General features: G+C 50.1%; 2 protein-coding genes across 4 annotated transcripts in view; both read left to right on the plus strand.

The window, feature by feature from the left end:
- The first annotated feature begins 2138 nt into the window (after window positions 1–2138).
- Window positions 2139–13065, plus strand: GPR61 (G protein-coupled receptor 61). Of its 3 annotated transcripts, XR_011494888.1 has the most exons (4): window positions 2139–3873; window positions 6501–6618; window positions 6866–9125; window positions 10021–13065. XR_011494888.1 is itself a non-coding variant. In XM_070486990.1 (3 exons), exon 3 carries the CDS (start codon window positions 7513–7515, stop codon window positions 8866–8868), a length of 1356 nt encoding a protein of 451 aa, XP_070343091.1. In that variant the 5' UTR covers window positions 2139–3873; window positions 6501–6618; window positions 6866–7512; the 3' UTR covers window positions 8869–13065. The 3 variants fall into 3 exon arrangements, 1 of the variants encoding a protein (XP_070343091.1); XR_011494889.1 differs by lacking the exon at window positions 6501–6618; XM_070486990.1 differs by having other exon boundaries at window positions 6866–13065.
- A 310-nt stretch (window positions 13066–13375) lies between these two features.
- The window catches only part of GNAI3 (G protein subunit alpha i3), a 37458-nt gene continuing 35132 nt past the window's right edge, over window positions 13376–15701 (plus strand). The window contains exon 1 of the mRNA XM_070486991.1: window positions 13376–13508. Within this exon, the coding sequence (XP_070343092.1) occupies window positions 13391–13508 (118 nt within the window). The 5' untranslated portion in view covers window positions 13376–13390. The remainder of the gene's footprint in view (window positions 13509–15701) is intronic.

Genomic DNA, 15701 nt, shown 5'->3' on the forward strand with positions numbered 1-15701 from the left:
GGTGGGGAGGTTGGATGGGAAGAACAGGCAGCCCCTGACCGCTAGTGAGGAAGGGCCACTCCACCTGCAGACTTGTTTATCATGTAGTTACCAAGGACCCAGGAGCTCTCTGGGAGTTTTTCTTTGGGGTCCAGCATTGAGCCCCAGCTGAGGGATGGGGGTGGCAGCAGGGGAAGGCTCCCCGGCCTCCTAGCAGGCCTGGCCTGCACATGCACTGTGGGTGTTCCTGCCACTCTTTTGAGCCTGGTTCATCCGAGGCCCCCAGTTTCTAATCTGGTTGGGAAGGATTTATTTTTGGGTCCCTGTAACCTAGCAATGGGCTCACATGACCAGTGGCAGCTGCAGGCTGAATATACTGTTGGATCTTGGCTCCTGGCAGGGGGTGTAGGCCAGACTGTGGGGGAATAAAGGGAATGGGAAGGTTCTCACCTCTTCTTTCCTCCTTCTCCTTCCTCAGTCCCTGGGCCTGGCCCCCAGATGGTGGGCAGGGCGGGTGGGTGCCTGGGGAGCAGGCATGGCTGGTGCTGGCACAGGGGGCTCTGGATAGCTGGGGCTGAGCTAAGGTGGGGAGGTCCCAGCTGTGAGCCTGCTCTGTGCCTGGGGGCGGGGGTTGGGTGTCTGTGTGGATGGAGGCGGGTGCAGAGAGGACACAACATTGGCATCCTGAGGGACAAAGCCAGGCTGGGGAGTAGGCGGTCGAACAGACAGTCTATGTTGTGGCATCTTGGGGACACCCCTGGTCGATGCTGGAATCCCAACATTCAGCTTCTTCTCTTTGTTCCCTGTTAAATTGTTAATATTCCTGGGAGAGAACGCATTAAGCTACTATCAGCGTGAATGGATTTATCAGCCTCTTTCCTGAGAGCAGGTTTTGACAGAGGCAGAGAGGGCAGAGAAGGAGGGGCAGTGGGTGCTACTAAGCAGGTGAGGGGTGACAGGGAGGGGGCTGTGGGCACATAAAAAGCATTTGATAGATTCTTATTGAATAAATGGATGGATGAATGAAAGGTAAACTTGGTCTGCTTCAAGGTCACAGTTGAGGGGGCAGGAAAGGGTGGGTGGGGGTGGACATAACCCTGTCACAAGGTGCTGGTGGGCAAGGGCGGGGCACGGCTGCACCAAGAAGCAAGTCTGGGATGGCGAAATCAGATCTCAGCACCAAGGGGCCACCATGATACTGAGGAGAGGGGTGCCACTGCTGACCTGTCACAGGAGCCCCCTCCTGGGTATGCAGGCAGCGTGGTGGGCCATGGACCTCTGAGGTGGTTTGTTGGAACCCCCAGGTTCTCCACCTTGATCTTCCCACCTCCTCCATGTGCTAAGCTCTAAAAGGAGGGATTGGCACGGTTGGGTGGGGGGATGTAATATCAATAGCTACTCCAAATCCTGGTGGAGATCATTTAATGAGATACCTCCCAGATTGGGCCCTCAAGGACTAGTATCATCATCATCAGCAGCAGCAGCAGCGGCCTCCAGGCCAGGATAAGCAGTTTTTCATCTCCCCTCCTCCTCTCCTGAGCCAGGATGGCTTCTAGCATCTGAGAGGATGCTCTAGGGTCCATGCCTCCTTGGAACTGCCTTCCCCAAGGGCTCTCTGAGAATGGCCTCAGGACCTGGAGACTTTGTCTGCTGTCCACCACACCAGTTGTTTGGCCAGCCAGGGTAACTACTAGCTCCCTCAAGCCTGAGAAACAGGCTGTGTTTGTATTGCGGGCTCCCCATCCCTATTAGATAATCTGGGGAGTGAAGAATTGTGCCCATTTTATAGCTAGAAAAACTAAGGCACAGACAGCTGATTCTCAGGCAAAGGTCTTACCACCAACCAGTAGAACAGAGCCCAACTAGAACCAAGGTTTTCTGACCAATCCAGTGCTCTTTCTTTGATCCTGTTCTGATGGGCCTGGATCAGCTCTGGTTCTTTCTGAACCCTTGGAAGGGGGGCCATGTCAGTCTGGGCTGGACCCCTGCAGGAAGGATGTGGGTGCTGACCAGGGGTATGCCTTCCCTGATCCCAGAGGGTTTGATTGATGCCAAGATCTTGCCAACACCATGCAACACAAGGTTTGATAAAAATCTCTTTGCTGTCCGCAGGTTTTTATTTGATATTTTAATTGATTTCCCTGTACTCAGGTATATCTAGTTTTGTTTTAGGCTGTTTCCTGGAAGGCAGTGGCCACTTCTGTGGAATCAGCTTTAGGGCTTCAGCCCTAAGTCTCATGTCAGGCCTCCAGAGAGGTCATGGGGGCATGGGGGAGGGAATAAATGCTTAGCTTCAAACAGACCTGGGTTCAAATATTGGCTCTGGCACTTACTAGCTATGTGACCTGGGGAAAGTCACTTAACCTCTGACACCCATTTCCTCATCTATAAAATAAGGCGAGTAACGGCTACCTCCTAGAACTGGCGTGAGGATTGAGGGTACTGTATGTAAAGGGCCGGACCCTCCTAAGAGCTCAAGGAAGGGTGGTCAGGGAGAGTGGAGATTACCCCATTGGGTCTGGGCTGGTCAGCGGCCTCTTTTTCGTTGACCTGAAGCCTGGGGCAGCCACCTTGCCCGCTCTGAGTTCCCTGGGTACTTCATTGTTCTATGGCTTTCTGGGTTGGGTCTGGTAAACAATTCCAGAATTCCTTTTCTTCCCTTTCAGAGACAGAAGGAGTTTCTGGCCAGGCAGGTCTAAGGGCAGTGGGTCTCATGCTTGAGTTCCTTGTCTAGGCCCATGGCTCTGCCAGGTGTGGTTTTGGGCATCTCTTCACCTCTCTGGGCCTCAGAAACATGGATGCCTTGGCCTGTAGGATGTCTTACAGCTCTACGATGTTAGAATCCTATCCTTGGGTGTCAGGCATGTACCTGGGGGAACTATTCTCTTGATAGCTAGTGGGAAGCCATGCCCCTCATGTCACCTCCAAGGCTCATCACATGGCCTTGGACCCGCAGTGGGTGACGTTCCCCAGCTGCAACTGGTCCCACAGATCCAGACCAATCGGAGCCTTCCCGAGTACCTGGCTCCAGCTCTGCTTCGGGGCGCAGTGTTGTGGTGGTACCACAGGGTGGCTCATGAGGATGTTCCATTCTCCCATCTCCATCAGTTCTCAGAGCCCCACGCCAATTAAACATAAGATCTAAGAAAACAATAATGCAATTTTGAGGGGCAGGTGCAGGGTTAAGACAAGGCCTTTAAACCTGAATCCCCTTCAAACCTGACTGCCACTCCTAAACTTGTCCTTTATACACATTTGGCAGCTTCCAAAGGAGCCAAACCTTGGACCATGCTCTGCAGCCTCGCCCCCTACCAGGCCTAACCCTGGGGCCCTGGGTCTGTACTGACTGGCGTGCTGCAAAAGCACCTTGGTTCTGAAGTCCCTCAGAACCATGTGGTGGCAGGGCTGTCAGGAGCTTCAGGGATCATCTCTCCTCTATTCTCTTTGAGCAGATAAGAAACCAAGGCCAGAAGTGGGAAGAGACTTGCCCAAGGCCACACAGCTAGTGAGAGCCAGAGCCAGGCCTTAAACCTGGATTTTCTGACTCTGAATGCTCTTTTTACTTCATCAGCCTGGCCAGGAGGGTCTCCACTGCCTACCACCACCTGGGCCACGAGGTTTTGAGGCCACTCTAGCAACCTGAGAGAAGTGGGAGGCATTGGGCCCACTCCTGGATGCCTTGCCTGGGGGCACTGGTGCCCGGCCCCTGGCTTCAGAAGTGGCTCCAGGGGGCTAGGTGGGAAGCAGGAGGCCATTAGGACCCAGAAGCTCTCAGAGCATCTTGCTCTGCCGGCTGCCTCTCACCATCACTGCAGTGGTTCAGGCTTCAGCAGCCTTGGAGGAGCATCAGCTGAGAGGAGCTATCACATGGGAGCCGGGAGCTGCTCAGCAAAGGTAGGAGTTGCCGACTAGGCCAGGAACGGGGGCCAGACTCAGGGCCTGGTGGTGAGTGCTGAGGTACCCTACAGAAGGGCAGCCCTGCATCCCAAGGACCAGCCCACCCTACCTTATGGTAGGCAGTTTGTCAGAGAATGGGATCCCAGGTATCCCGAAGGCAGTACTGGGGTGTGGGCATCTCTGAAGTCTAGTGATGAGGGGTTGATCTCCTGCCAGCAGGAGTACCTACATCCCGCAGGCAGACAGGGTTCCCTACATATCTTGCTTCATGTCATAGAGATGGGTCCCTCACATCCTAGGAATGAGTCCTTTGGCATCCAGGCTTATGGGCAACTCTGTGTCCTGGGTGTGGGCAACTCTGCTGGGGGGAGGTGTTGTAGCCCCCTGGAAATGTCTCCTGGCTTAGGAGGGGCATGCTCTTGTCTGAGGGAAGGCCAGGCTGCAGTCCTTGGGAGGGAAGCTCTGTATCTGGGAAACAGGTGCATCTGAATCACAACGACACCTCTGTGGCCTTGGGCTGGGCACTTAGGTACATCTTGCATCCTGAAACAAGGATATCCCTAACTTGTCCATGCCCCTCTAGAGGCCCAGACCTCAGCTCATATGGTGGCAAAGCCTTCAGGTACTGAGAGGTCCTGGAGGTGAGGGAGGGGGTCTTGGAAGGAAGCAGCGCGAGGACGAGAGCATCCGAGAAGGCATGATGACTTGAGCTAGGAGGGGAGTGAGGCTCCGTGGGCTTCCCCTGTGAAACTGTTACACCACCGCCCTCCCTTCCTTTACCCCAGTCCATCAGTGAGGGAGTGCCAGGGCCCAGGTATGCTGGGTTGTCGGTTAGGAGGTAAATTGGAATCCTGCAATTTAGGAGTCTGTGTGGAGATGCTGGCAAGGCTAGGGGGGTTGTGGAAAAGAGAAATGTCCAATGCCTTCTTGCCTAGGGCTCCATCTTGGCTTCACAGCACCCCCTCCATCTCCACGTGGAAACCATGTCTGCTTCCCTCAGTCTGAGACCCTGGGTGGGCCCTGCTGGCAGACCCTTGATGTCCAGGCAGAGACGGTAGGCCTTTGCTCTTTTAGCTTCCAGGGCCTCAGAGCCACGTCTCCCGGACCACACTCCCAGGTAGAAGGGATGGGGAAGTCATGGCATGTATTGTAAGGGGCAAGGATGCCTCTCCTAGTATCTTTTTCCACATTTTTTTCTGGTAGATTGTCTTATGAGAAGCTGACGTCTCCACTTTCAGGCCGTCTCTTCACTTTCTCTGCAGACCCTGAGTCTATGTGGCCATTTTAACTGTGAAATGAGCTTTCTGTTATGCCTGGGGAGAGGCGCGTCTCTAGGCAGTTTTCCAAAGTTAGGGCTGCCTCAAGTCCAAGAGCCCAGGATACCCTTTCCAGAAGAGAGGGCCCTGGCTAGCACACAGCTGACTGACTGAGTTTTCTTGGAGTATGTACTAGAGGCAGGGATTCAACTCATCAATTTGAGTTTGATTCAATTCACAAAATTGTATTGAGCACCCATGGCATGCATGGCATGCTAGAAGTTAAATTAGTGCAAAGTTGGTGGTCATGACAAAAACCAGAGGTGACTGTAAGGTTGTGACTGTGGAGAGGGAATGGGGCCTGACTGCCCCACGTGGTCCTCTTTATTGCAGTTAGAGAAATGATGGGTTTTTAAATTGAGCAACCACCAGGCCCTTCGTAGTCCAGGAACTCACAGAGTCATCAAATGTTATCATCTATGGGAACCTTGGAGGTCGTCCAGTCCAACCCATTTTACAGATGAGGAAACTGTGACCCGGGCAACTTGTGTCTTGTCTACAGAAAGCCCACCAGACTTGGCAGGTTCACAGTTTGCCTCTAATTTGCAGAACTTAGCACACTAAACTGAGGGAATCTGGACTGCAAGAAGAGTATATGGAAACGAAAAAATTTAAAATTACCTTGGGCAACTTATTTTGATTATGTGCAAACTCAGCATGGATAATGAGACACATAAAACAGGTCTGATCTGCCATTTGATCAGGAGAAATGAGAGATACTGAAACCCCAGACATTTTCCTCTCCAATTTCTTCTAGTTTTCTTCTCTGCTTTATGCTCACCCACTTCCACGATCGCAGTCATCTACCCACACGCACACCCACCCCGCCCCTACCCAGATGCCTCCTCCTCTCTCCTTGTTCTGTGACTGTGGGAACAGTCTGGGACCGAGAGGGCTCTAGGCCTGGGATCCTCTGATGGTCAGCTCCAATGAGCAGAAATCTGGGGACCTGGGGAGGGGGAGGTTAGGAGAAGCTAATCTCCCACCTGAAGGGGCACAGTGGCCATGAGAAGCTAAGGAGTGGGTGGAGATAGGACTTATGCCCTTCTGGCTTTGGGAGCAGTGGAGGCTGGATGAGCTGACCTCCCAGTTTCCTTCCAGCTGGGATGCTTTGTTTTCCTTGCTCCTTCTCAACACTCCCAAAGTAACAGCTCTTTGTCTTGGGGTGGGGATGTCAGAGGAGACGAAAGCACAGCCCTTCCCCTTTTCAGGTGATCTCTTGCCAGCAGTAGCCCCAGAGCAATGAGAGACATGTTGAGAGATGGTTCAAACTCAGCAACTATTTCCTGAATGCCTCTTGCGTTTCAGCCACTGTGGAGGGCGCCGTCAAGTGCAGCATGGCATGGTGGGCTAGAGTACTGGCCCTGGAGCCAGACTGCCTGGGAGTGTCCCTGGACCTTACCACTTACTAGCTGTGTGACCTTTGGTAAGTTATGCAAACTCTCTAGGCCTCAGTTTTATCAACTGCAAAATGGGGATAAAAATAATATCTACCTCGTAGAGTTTTGTGAGGATTAAAATGAGTGAATATATATGGAGTACTTAGAACAGTATCTGGCATGTGGAAAGCACCATACAAATGTTACTGCTTATTATTAATATTATTATGACTAAATCTCACACAATCCTTCAAACACAGTTGTGAAGTCAGGATTATTCCCTTCATTTTACAGATGCCTTTGTGAGGAAACAGAAGTTCAGAAGAGTCATAGAGTTACTTAACTCCCAGACCTGGGACTGGAAACCAAGCCTCGTGCTCCCTCTACTCCTCAACAGCTCCTGCCAGTCTGAGGAGACAGGAAATCAGGGAATTTACATAAACCACCTCCAAACTGGGGCACTATCCCGGAGCTCAGCAGGACCCTGGGCAAGGGAGACAGAGGATTTAGAATCTCTGGATAACAGTCCTTGAAAGGCGAGAAGAGTTTGGAGAAGACAGGAAAGGAAGTGGAAAAGAAGGAGCCGGAGACCACTCGGAAGGTGGAACGCTGAGTGGACAAGGCCCCTGCGTCTTTCACGTCTGCTCTGCTGCTGCTTCGCAGTCACCAAGGTGGACCCAGAGCTACCTCCTGCCAGAAAGGAGAGAGGAGCTCCTGAGCCCTCAGTTAGTGGCCTGGCGCTCTGTATGTGCAGCCCAGCCTCGAAGGCTGCCACTAAGAGCCTGCCTGAGAGGCTCCAGCAGGAGGCGCCCTCTCCCCCGACTCCCACTTGCTGACAAAATTGGGAAGCCTGGGCCTGGGCTTGCCATCCCAGGGTCACTGGACTAGGATGGGGGATGGGCCTGTGACAGGAGGTACCCTGGGTGTCCTTTTTCGGCCCCATGGAGTCCTCACCCATCCCAGAGTCATCAGGGAACTCTTCCACTCTGGGGAAGGTCCTTCAAACCCCAGGTCCCTCTACTGCCAGTGGGGTCCCAGAAGTGGGGCTGCGGGACGTGGCTTCAGAATCTGTGGCCCTCTTCTTCATGCTCCTTCTGGACTTGATCGCTGTGGCTGGCAATGCTGCTGTGATGGCTGTTATCGCCAAGACACCTGCCCTCCGGAAATTTGTCTTCGTCTTCCACCTCTGCTTGGTGGATCTGCTGGCCGCGCTGACCCTCATGCCCCTGGCCATGCTCTCCAGCTCCGCCCTCTTTGACCATGACCTCTTTGGGGAGGTCGCCTGCCGCCTCTACTTGTTCCTGAGCGTATGCTTTGTCAGCCTGGCCATTCTCTCAGTGTCAGCCATCAATGTGGAGCGTTACTATTATGTGGTCCACCCCATGCGCTACGAGGTGCGCATGACGCTGGGGCTGGTGGCCTCTGTGCTGGTGGGTGTGTGGGTAAAGGCCTTGGCGATGGCTTCTGTGCCAGTGTTGGGAAGGGTCTCCAGGGAGGAAGGAGCTCCCAGCATCCCCCCAGGCTGCTCACTCCAGTGGAGCCACAGTGCCTACTGCCAGCTCTTTGTGGTAGTCTTTGCTGTCCTTTACTTCTTGCTGCCCCTGGTCCTTATCCTCGTGGTCTACTGCAGCATGTTCCGAGTAGCCCGCGTGGCTGCCATGCAGCATGGACCGCTGCCCACGTGGATGGAGACACCCCGGCAACGCTCGGAGTCTCTCAGCAGCCGCTCCACCATGGTCACCAGCTCAGGGGCCCCCCAGACTACACCGCACCGGACGTTTGGGGGCGGGAAGGCGGCAGTGGTGCTCCTGGCCGTGGGGGGGCAGTTCCTGCTCTGTTGGTTGCCCTACTTTTCTTTCCACCTCTACGTTGCCCTGAGCACTCAGCCCATTTCGACTGGGCAGGTGGAGAATGTGGTGACCTGGATCGGCTACTTCTGCTTCACTTCCAACCCTTTCTTCTATGGATGTCTCAATCGCCAGATCCGGGGGGAGCTCAGCAAGCAGTTTGTCTGCTTCTTCAAGCAGGCCCCAGAGGAGGAGCTGAGGCTGCCTAGCCGGGAGGGCTCCATTGAGGAGAACTTCCTGCAGTTCCTTCAGGGGACTGCCTGTCCCACAGAGTCCTGGGTTTCCCGACCTACACCCAGCCCTAAGCAGGAGCCACCTGCTGTTGACTTTCGAATTCCAGGCCAGATAGCTGAGGAGACCTCCGAGTTCCTGGAGCAACAACTCACCAGCGACATCATCATGTCGGACAGCTACCTCCGTCCTGCCCCCTCACCTCGACCAGAATCATGATGGGCTGCTGGACACTTGGAGAGAGATGGGGCTGGGGGCCGGTTATGGCTGCAAGGAACACCTTGTGGGACCACCTTTTCCCAGCTAGCTGGGGCTAGGGCTGGGGTCTCTGCACACAGCTTTCGCTTAGTGTTTTCTGGGTCAGGAACAGAGCCAATAGGATGGACATGTGGTGAAAGCCTTGGACATGGCTATGATCCTTGACTACTGGGGGAGGGGACCTGGTGAGATGGTGACGAGAGTAATGGGTCACGAAGGTGAGATGATGCCTTTCAACCAGTGAACTTTCCATGCCTCAGGAAGCAGGGAAACTCTCTAAGGGTAGGAGTTGGAGGATATAAGGCAGCAGGCTAGGTTTGGAGTTATTCTGGGGATCCTTTAGGATATTTAATTTTTCAGTATAATTGTCCAGGGCGATAATTGCACCCAAGCAAGGTAAGAAAATGATCCATCTCTTCTTATTTCCTTGCTTGGGTTTTGTTTTTGTTTTTGTTTTTTTGCTGGGGAAGATTCGCCCTAAGCTAATATCTGTTGCCAATCTTCCTCCTTTTTTTTTCTTTCTTTTTCCTCCCCAAAGCCCCAGTACACAGTTGTGTATAATTGTAAGTCCTTCTGGTTCTTCTATGTGAGCCACAACCACAGCATGGCTACTGACAAACAAGTGGTGTAGTTCCATGCCTGGGAACCAAACCTGGGCTGCCAAAGCAGAGCATGCCAAACTTTAACCACTAGGTCATCAGGGCTGGCTCTCCTTGCTAGGTTTAAAAAGAACTAAATAAAATCCATGAGTTTCCATTTGAGTTAGTAGATCTTGTTCTAGTTTTAGATCTGGGGTTTCCTTAAAGTGAGAGGATCAGCTGGGTATATTCCTTTCCTGAGTTTGGCCAGAAGAGGAAATAGCAATCAGGGTACATAGAGTAGAAGACAAGAAAGCTGACTGCAGCTCTCTTTTCTACCCGCAAGCTTGATCTCAGCAGAGGCAAGACTAAGACAGGATGGCCCTTTCTACTTGTCTGTTAGGATGAATAAGTGAAAGATTGGGGGTTGGATGGCTGAAGATGGGGATTAGCATTTGAATTGCTAAGGTGGTTGGATACAGACAGACCCGATAATCACCCTGACCAATAATACTATAAATCTGTTTTTTCCTAGGACTGGCCTCCCTGGTCTCTCTCCTCATGGCAGTGACCCACCTCCAGCCCCCTGGACAATCGGGTACAAGAGACTAAGGTTGGGAATGGGATGGGTGGGGTTTCCCTGGTCCATTAAAGGCCTCCCTACTCCCATTCATTGCTCTTAACATTAGCTTCAGTGACAAAGACTTAAATCTCTCTCCTATCTGCAGCCCTAGGTTGGAGAGAGAGCAAAAGAGTTGGGCTCAGCCGTTCACAATTGAGACTGTAGGAAATGTGTTGGTTTGTATTGGTGATGGTATTTTCAAGGGAAGCGGAATAATTGCAAACTGGACAGGACACCCATCTGGGACTACCTGTCCATCCCACTCCCCTCAATTGAATCAGGTAACATAAAAGTGTTGAGGCTAGACCAGAGGGTGGTGTGGTCTGTATTTGAACAAATTCCTGGCTCAGTGAGCATCAAAGGGGAAGATGGGCTGGTGGGAGTGGGTCAGATTCCCTTTGAACAGCCAATAAATAATTTTTATTATAAAAAGTTATACTGATATCAACATGACTCCTTCAGTTCAATTCAGTGCATAATAGTTGAATACCCAATATTCTCTGGGACTCATACAGAGCATGTAGCGTCACTGCCTTCAAGGAGTTCATAGTCCAATTCGATCAGGTACCTTGTATTTTTACATCTGGTAAAGCACTATAGAATGTGTTTGAGAAATATATTGGAGAATATGTTCATGGTTCTGAGAGTTCAGTCCATTGCAGCAAGATACCTACATGGAGGCTTCCTGCAGATTGTGGGAAGTACAGGGGTTGTCACTGAAACTCTAGTTGAAGAAAATAATTTATTAAATGAAACTTGGGCAAACAGCTTTTCCCCTCTAGGAAAATTTCCAGGTTTCTGTCTTCCTACCACTAGACTGCCTCTAGTCTAGCGCCTATTACATTGAGGAAATCCCTTAGATAATACATACACGGAAGAGAGTCTTTCGTGATCAAAAAACATGCTTGCCTCTCTCTCCTCCCTTTTAAGATAAACTCCTGGATGGGGGGAGAACTCTTCTTCCAAACAGCACTGATCAGCTAGTAGGCCCTAGGCATTACCAGCAGGTGGCAGTGTGAGTCCAGTGGAAGTAGGAAAGGTGTGGTCCGGCGTGGGCAGGAGGGGAGACGGGAAGGCTCTAAACATTGCCTGGCAGCCATTTTGTCAATTTATTTTGCCTTTTCCTTTGACTTTGCCCTTCAACCCTTTCTTTACATACATCAAAGAAAATTTTAAGTAGCAAGGATATCTCTAATTCAGGCTGACATTTCCTGACACTGTGATCTCACTGGCGTTTATTACGGAATTTGACATGCGCTAGTTCATTTGTCATTTATTTTTCCCTGAGTGGATCATGAAGGAAATAAAAATTTCTGTTATGCTGAGAACTTTCCCAACAATTTCTGTCATTACCACCTTTCAGGAATTTTCTAGTTACCAGGATTGCTTGGTAAGGTTCAATACGTAATCCTTAGCTGTGAAAGCTGTTCCTGGACAAATTTTGACCTCTCTAATCCACTGAAGAATCAACAGGTTGAGACAACCGGCCTGTCACTTTTTCCGCACCCTAGTGGTGGTGGGGTAACTCTCAATCCTGGATGGAAACCTTCTGTTGTCAGGTCTCCCCAGGTAACATCTTAGAGTGGTATGGCAAACAAAGAGGTGAATTTGGAGTCAGGTCTACTTACTCACTGTGTGAACTTGGGAAAGATGCTTAATTTCTCTGAGCCTATTTCCTCATCTGTAAAAATGGGGATAACACTACCTACCTCACAGGGTTGTTGTGAGGATTAAAAGAGATGACACATGGAAGCACCTAGCCATACCTGGCAAATAGGTACTCAATAAATATTGGTTTTTCTTCCCTCTCCTCTTGCCCTTTTTCCCCATAAGTATTGATTGTGGGAAAGCAGTCCCTTTTATTCTAACAGGTTTGGGAATGAGTAGACTTTTCAAACTTTGAAGAACTGGCATTGATAATTGATGGTGGATGAGGCTATTCAAGGTGCCCCTCAAGAAATCTAATTAACGAATCATCACCATATAGACCTTTCTGTTGGGACCTGACATTCTAAGGTTTACATTCTATTAGGGAAATAATTTTTAATCAGGGAAAGGTTTTGGAGGCTACAAGAGTTCCCCTCCCTAGAATGTATGCTGAGAGTTATTTGTGGGGCTATTTGGCAGTAAAGGTAATTTAGGGCCACCTTCACGGTAGTACCCAGGATTATAAACGAAAAAGGTTATCAGTCTGGGGCTTTCATAGGAGATTTAATTTTCAGGTGATGCTAGACACGAGAGGCAAATTTTACTAGAACTTCCCTTTTGGGGTACCACAACAGTAAATTTTAGCAGGAGATTCACAGGATGCACTGGTTTGTTTCGGGGTGTGGGACTGGGGTTGACTAATCTTGGTAGAATCCTAAACCCCCAACACAGGACAATCTGTAAGCGCCAAAAACGACTTATTTGGGAGAAAGGCAGCATGGAAACTTTATGGAGGACTACACGCTTCCCTTTCAAGTTAACAGGGTATTTGTTAGCGACTTCAAGTGGCCCTTTGCCAACATAGTAGCTGGGCAACTCTCAAGCCCAGAGAAATTCGTACGCAACGGACCGAGGACCAGGGTCCATTTCGAGAGGAGGAAGCGCTGGGCCAGAGTGGGCAGAAAAGGATCGCTGATGTCCTAGGCATGGTCGGTCTTACAGATATCAGATGTGAAGCGTGGCTGGGGCCCAGGCTTGGGAGTTCGTTCCCATCCCATAGATCTAGCTGAAATGACCTTGGCAGCGGAAGTGTCTTACACTTGGGCAGGGGCCCCGGGTCTCCAAGGTCAGAGATCAAAGGGGCTTTCTCGTCAGTGAGAAATTCCCCTGCGGGCTGTGGGCTCTTATTTGGGAATTCCCCCCACTCACGCCCCAGCCAAACTAGGCTGTGTGACCTCGGGAGGGCGCCATGAACTGGAGAGAACAGTCCCCCGTTTTTCTACATTTATCCGAATAAGGCAGCCGAAAAGGTGAAAGAGAACTAAGATCGAGCGTCGCTCAGCGAGCTCGACAGCCCCTCGCTACGCACGGAACCACCGCGCCGCCTCACCGTGCCTGTCCCGGTACTTCCGCTTTCGGTCGCGCCTCCTCCACCCCACCTAGAGATGTTCTAGCAGTAACGGCCGAGGGGCGTTGCCGGAAGTGTCGTAAACACCGGATATCCGGTTCCATCGGGCGCTCCGAAAGCTGACGGAGAGGGCCGCCGCCCAGCAGCAGGCTCTGTCTCAGCCAGGCGAGCCGCAGTCTCAGTGGTGTGTGAGTGAGTCCGGGCCCGGTCCCCTCTCCCGCCGCCGCCATGGGCTGCACACTGAGCGCCGAAGACAAGGCGGCGGTGGAGCGGAGCAAGATGATCGACCGCAACTTGCGGGAGGACGGAGAGAAGGCGGCCAAAGAAGTGAAGCTGCTGCTCCTCGGTGAGGGGCTGGGGGCGGGGCTGGCGGGGTGATCGCGAGGGCCTGGGCGCTTGGGAGCCTTGAGAGGGGTCCGGCCGGGCCGGCGGAAAGGACCCCGAAGGGATCTGGAGGGCGTGACGGGCATGGGGCGGGGTGTTGAGTAGGTGGCTGAGGCCCGGGAGGGCGTGATGAGGAGGTGGGGTTTTGGGGTTGTGGGAATTAGGCTGGAGAGAGGGGGTGACTGTGCGTTGGAATTGTATTTACCGAAGAGAGTTTGGAAGTGTGGGGCAATAGGATATCGAGACTGTGTTAGGAATTTGGTAAAAGCTCATCAAGGAAGACCCGATATTAGGGAAGGTTTTGCAAGGGGTTAGAGTGCGTTGGTAGCAAGGAGGACGGGATAGGCTTGTGTTGGGCTCGTATAGTGGCTTGTGAGTTTGGAGCGTGGTGATACTTTATGACAGGGAGCCTTGAATGATTAATATAAATAGAGAGAGGGGCTGAGACAGAGTGGTCACATAAGGACCCTGTCATTTATTAGAGAGTGGGAATTTTGAACTGTTGGTAAGGTGGAGGAACCCTTGGTTATCCAGGAACACGAAGGTGTGTGATTGAGATAAATGACAAGTTCTTAGGTATAAAGGCAAAGAGCTTGGGTGCAGAGGCAGTCTATACTTTTCCAGCTTTTTCTGTAATTTTTGTTCTCTTAAAGTTTTGTAATTCCTCCCTTTGTTTTTATAAAAGAGGACATAGTATGAGTTGAGGAAATTTAAGAACTGGCTTGTTTGAGGTTTGTGGCAAAAGGCGTAGTGGACAATAGATTACACATTGGGAATTGCTGAATAGTTGCTAGGGATGATGTGCGGTGGAAATGGAGTTATCTTAGGTTAAATTATGAAATTGGACATATTTACTGTAAAAGCTGTGACAGGCTTTTGGTGAGCTGTTTTATCTTTTTTGGTCTCTTCAAACTAAAAATATTGGTTTCAGGAATTAACTGACCTTTTTTTTTTTTTAACCTGACCTTTGTTTTAAGTAACTTTTATGTATAGTCAGTTGCATTTTACTCAGCATGATTAGTTTTAAAATTTTTCCAGACTGGCTTCTAGAGGCTTTCTAGTACCCAGGCATCAGCTTACCAATAAGTCAAGCTACATTTCTTCACTATTAGTATTTTCTGGGGATCTGTTTGAGAATAATAAGTAGGAGTAATGGTTTCTGCAAGCAGTAGAACTTTACTTTTTAAAACAATCGATTTTTGAGAAAAAGAAATCGCTTTAGGAGAATTGCCCAATTTTCATGTTGTAAAGTTCCAGAGGACGGAATGCACCAACATAACCCAAGGCTTGTTTTGTACTCCAGGATGTGCTGGGTGCCCATGCTAGTTTCTTCATGATAACATGTTTGGTGGTTTGTAGAATGCAGAAGCCCTGGTAATAATAGCTTTTTGGATTAGGGGGAAGGTTATGTATTGGAGCTTGAGCTCCAGTTTGAATACTCGATCTTTCAGAATGCATGAATTTAAATTGTAGTTCTAGACTGCCACTCTCTATGTAACAGGTATCATTTGTGGATGAGGATGGTCCCTGGCACACAGTAGATGCCCCTTAAATATTTACTGTCAATCAGCGTGAGCCACGTAATGTTGGACATTGCTCTTTGGGGCCTTTCAGATGTTTGATGTAAACCATAATATGTACTCAAGGTGTTAGCATTGTATTGAGATTGGTTATGAAATTAAAGGTGTATTTTCATCCTTTCTGGGTGTTTTGGTTTACATTACCGTCAGAGATCCCCTCAGCACGTTAGCCTCTTGTAATACAGTTGTAAACTCTGAGGCTTTCTTCCAAACGGCGGGATTTGGCAGGCAGAATTTAGGCAAGCAGAGCTTGTCCAGATGTCTAGAAAAATCTGTGTTCAGGACTTTTTGAGTAGTGCATTTAGTTAAAAACAAAATTAAACACATGATGACTTGGGCAACTTCAAAAGCAATAAGTAAAAATCAAAGTACTAAAGACTTTGTTTTTAATTTTTATCAATTTCATTGTTTTAAGTAAGATTTTTTAATATTCTTGAGCAAGTTAAATCAGCTTCAAATAGGTTGTGGAGACAGAAGCTCTTGCTTGAACTATATCATAATGCATATATGAACTTATAGTTATCTTCCTTGCTATTTCTATAAGCAAAATACACCCATCACACTATGCAGATAAT

The sequence above is a fragment of the Equus asinus genome, chromosome 16 (genome assembly GCF_041296235.1).
Source record: "Equus asinus isolate D_3611 breed Donkey chromosome 16, EquAss-T2T_v2, whole genome shotgun sequence".
Classification (NCBI taxonomy): Eukaryota; Metazoa; Chordata; class Mammalia; order Perissodactyla; family Equidae; genus Equus; species Equus asinus.

Coding starts and splice junctions, on each gene's coding strand:
- GPR61 (XM_070486990.1), top strand. CDS start 7,513: ATGGAGTCCTCACCCATCCCAGAGTCATCAGGGAACTCTTCCACTCTG.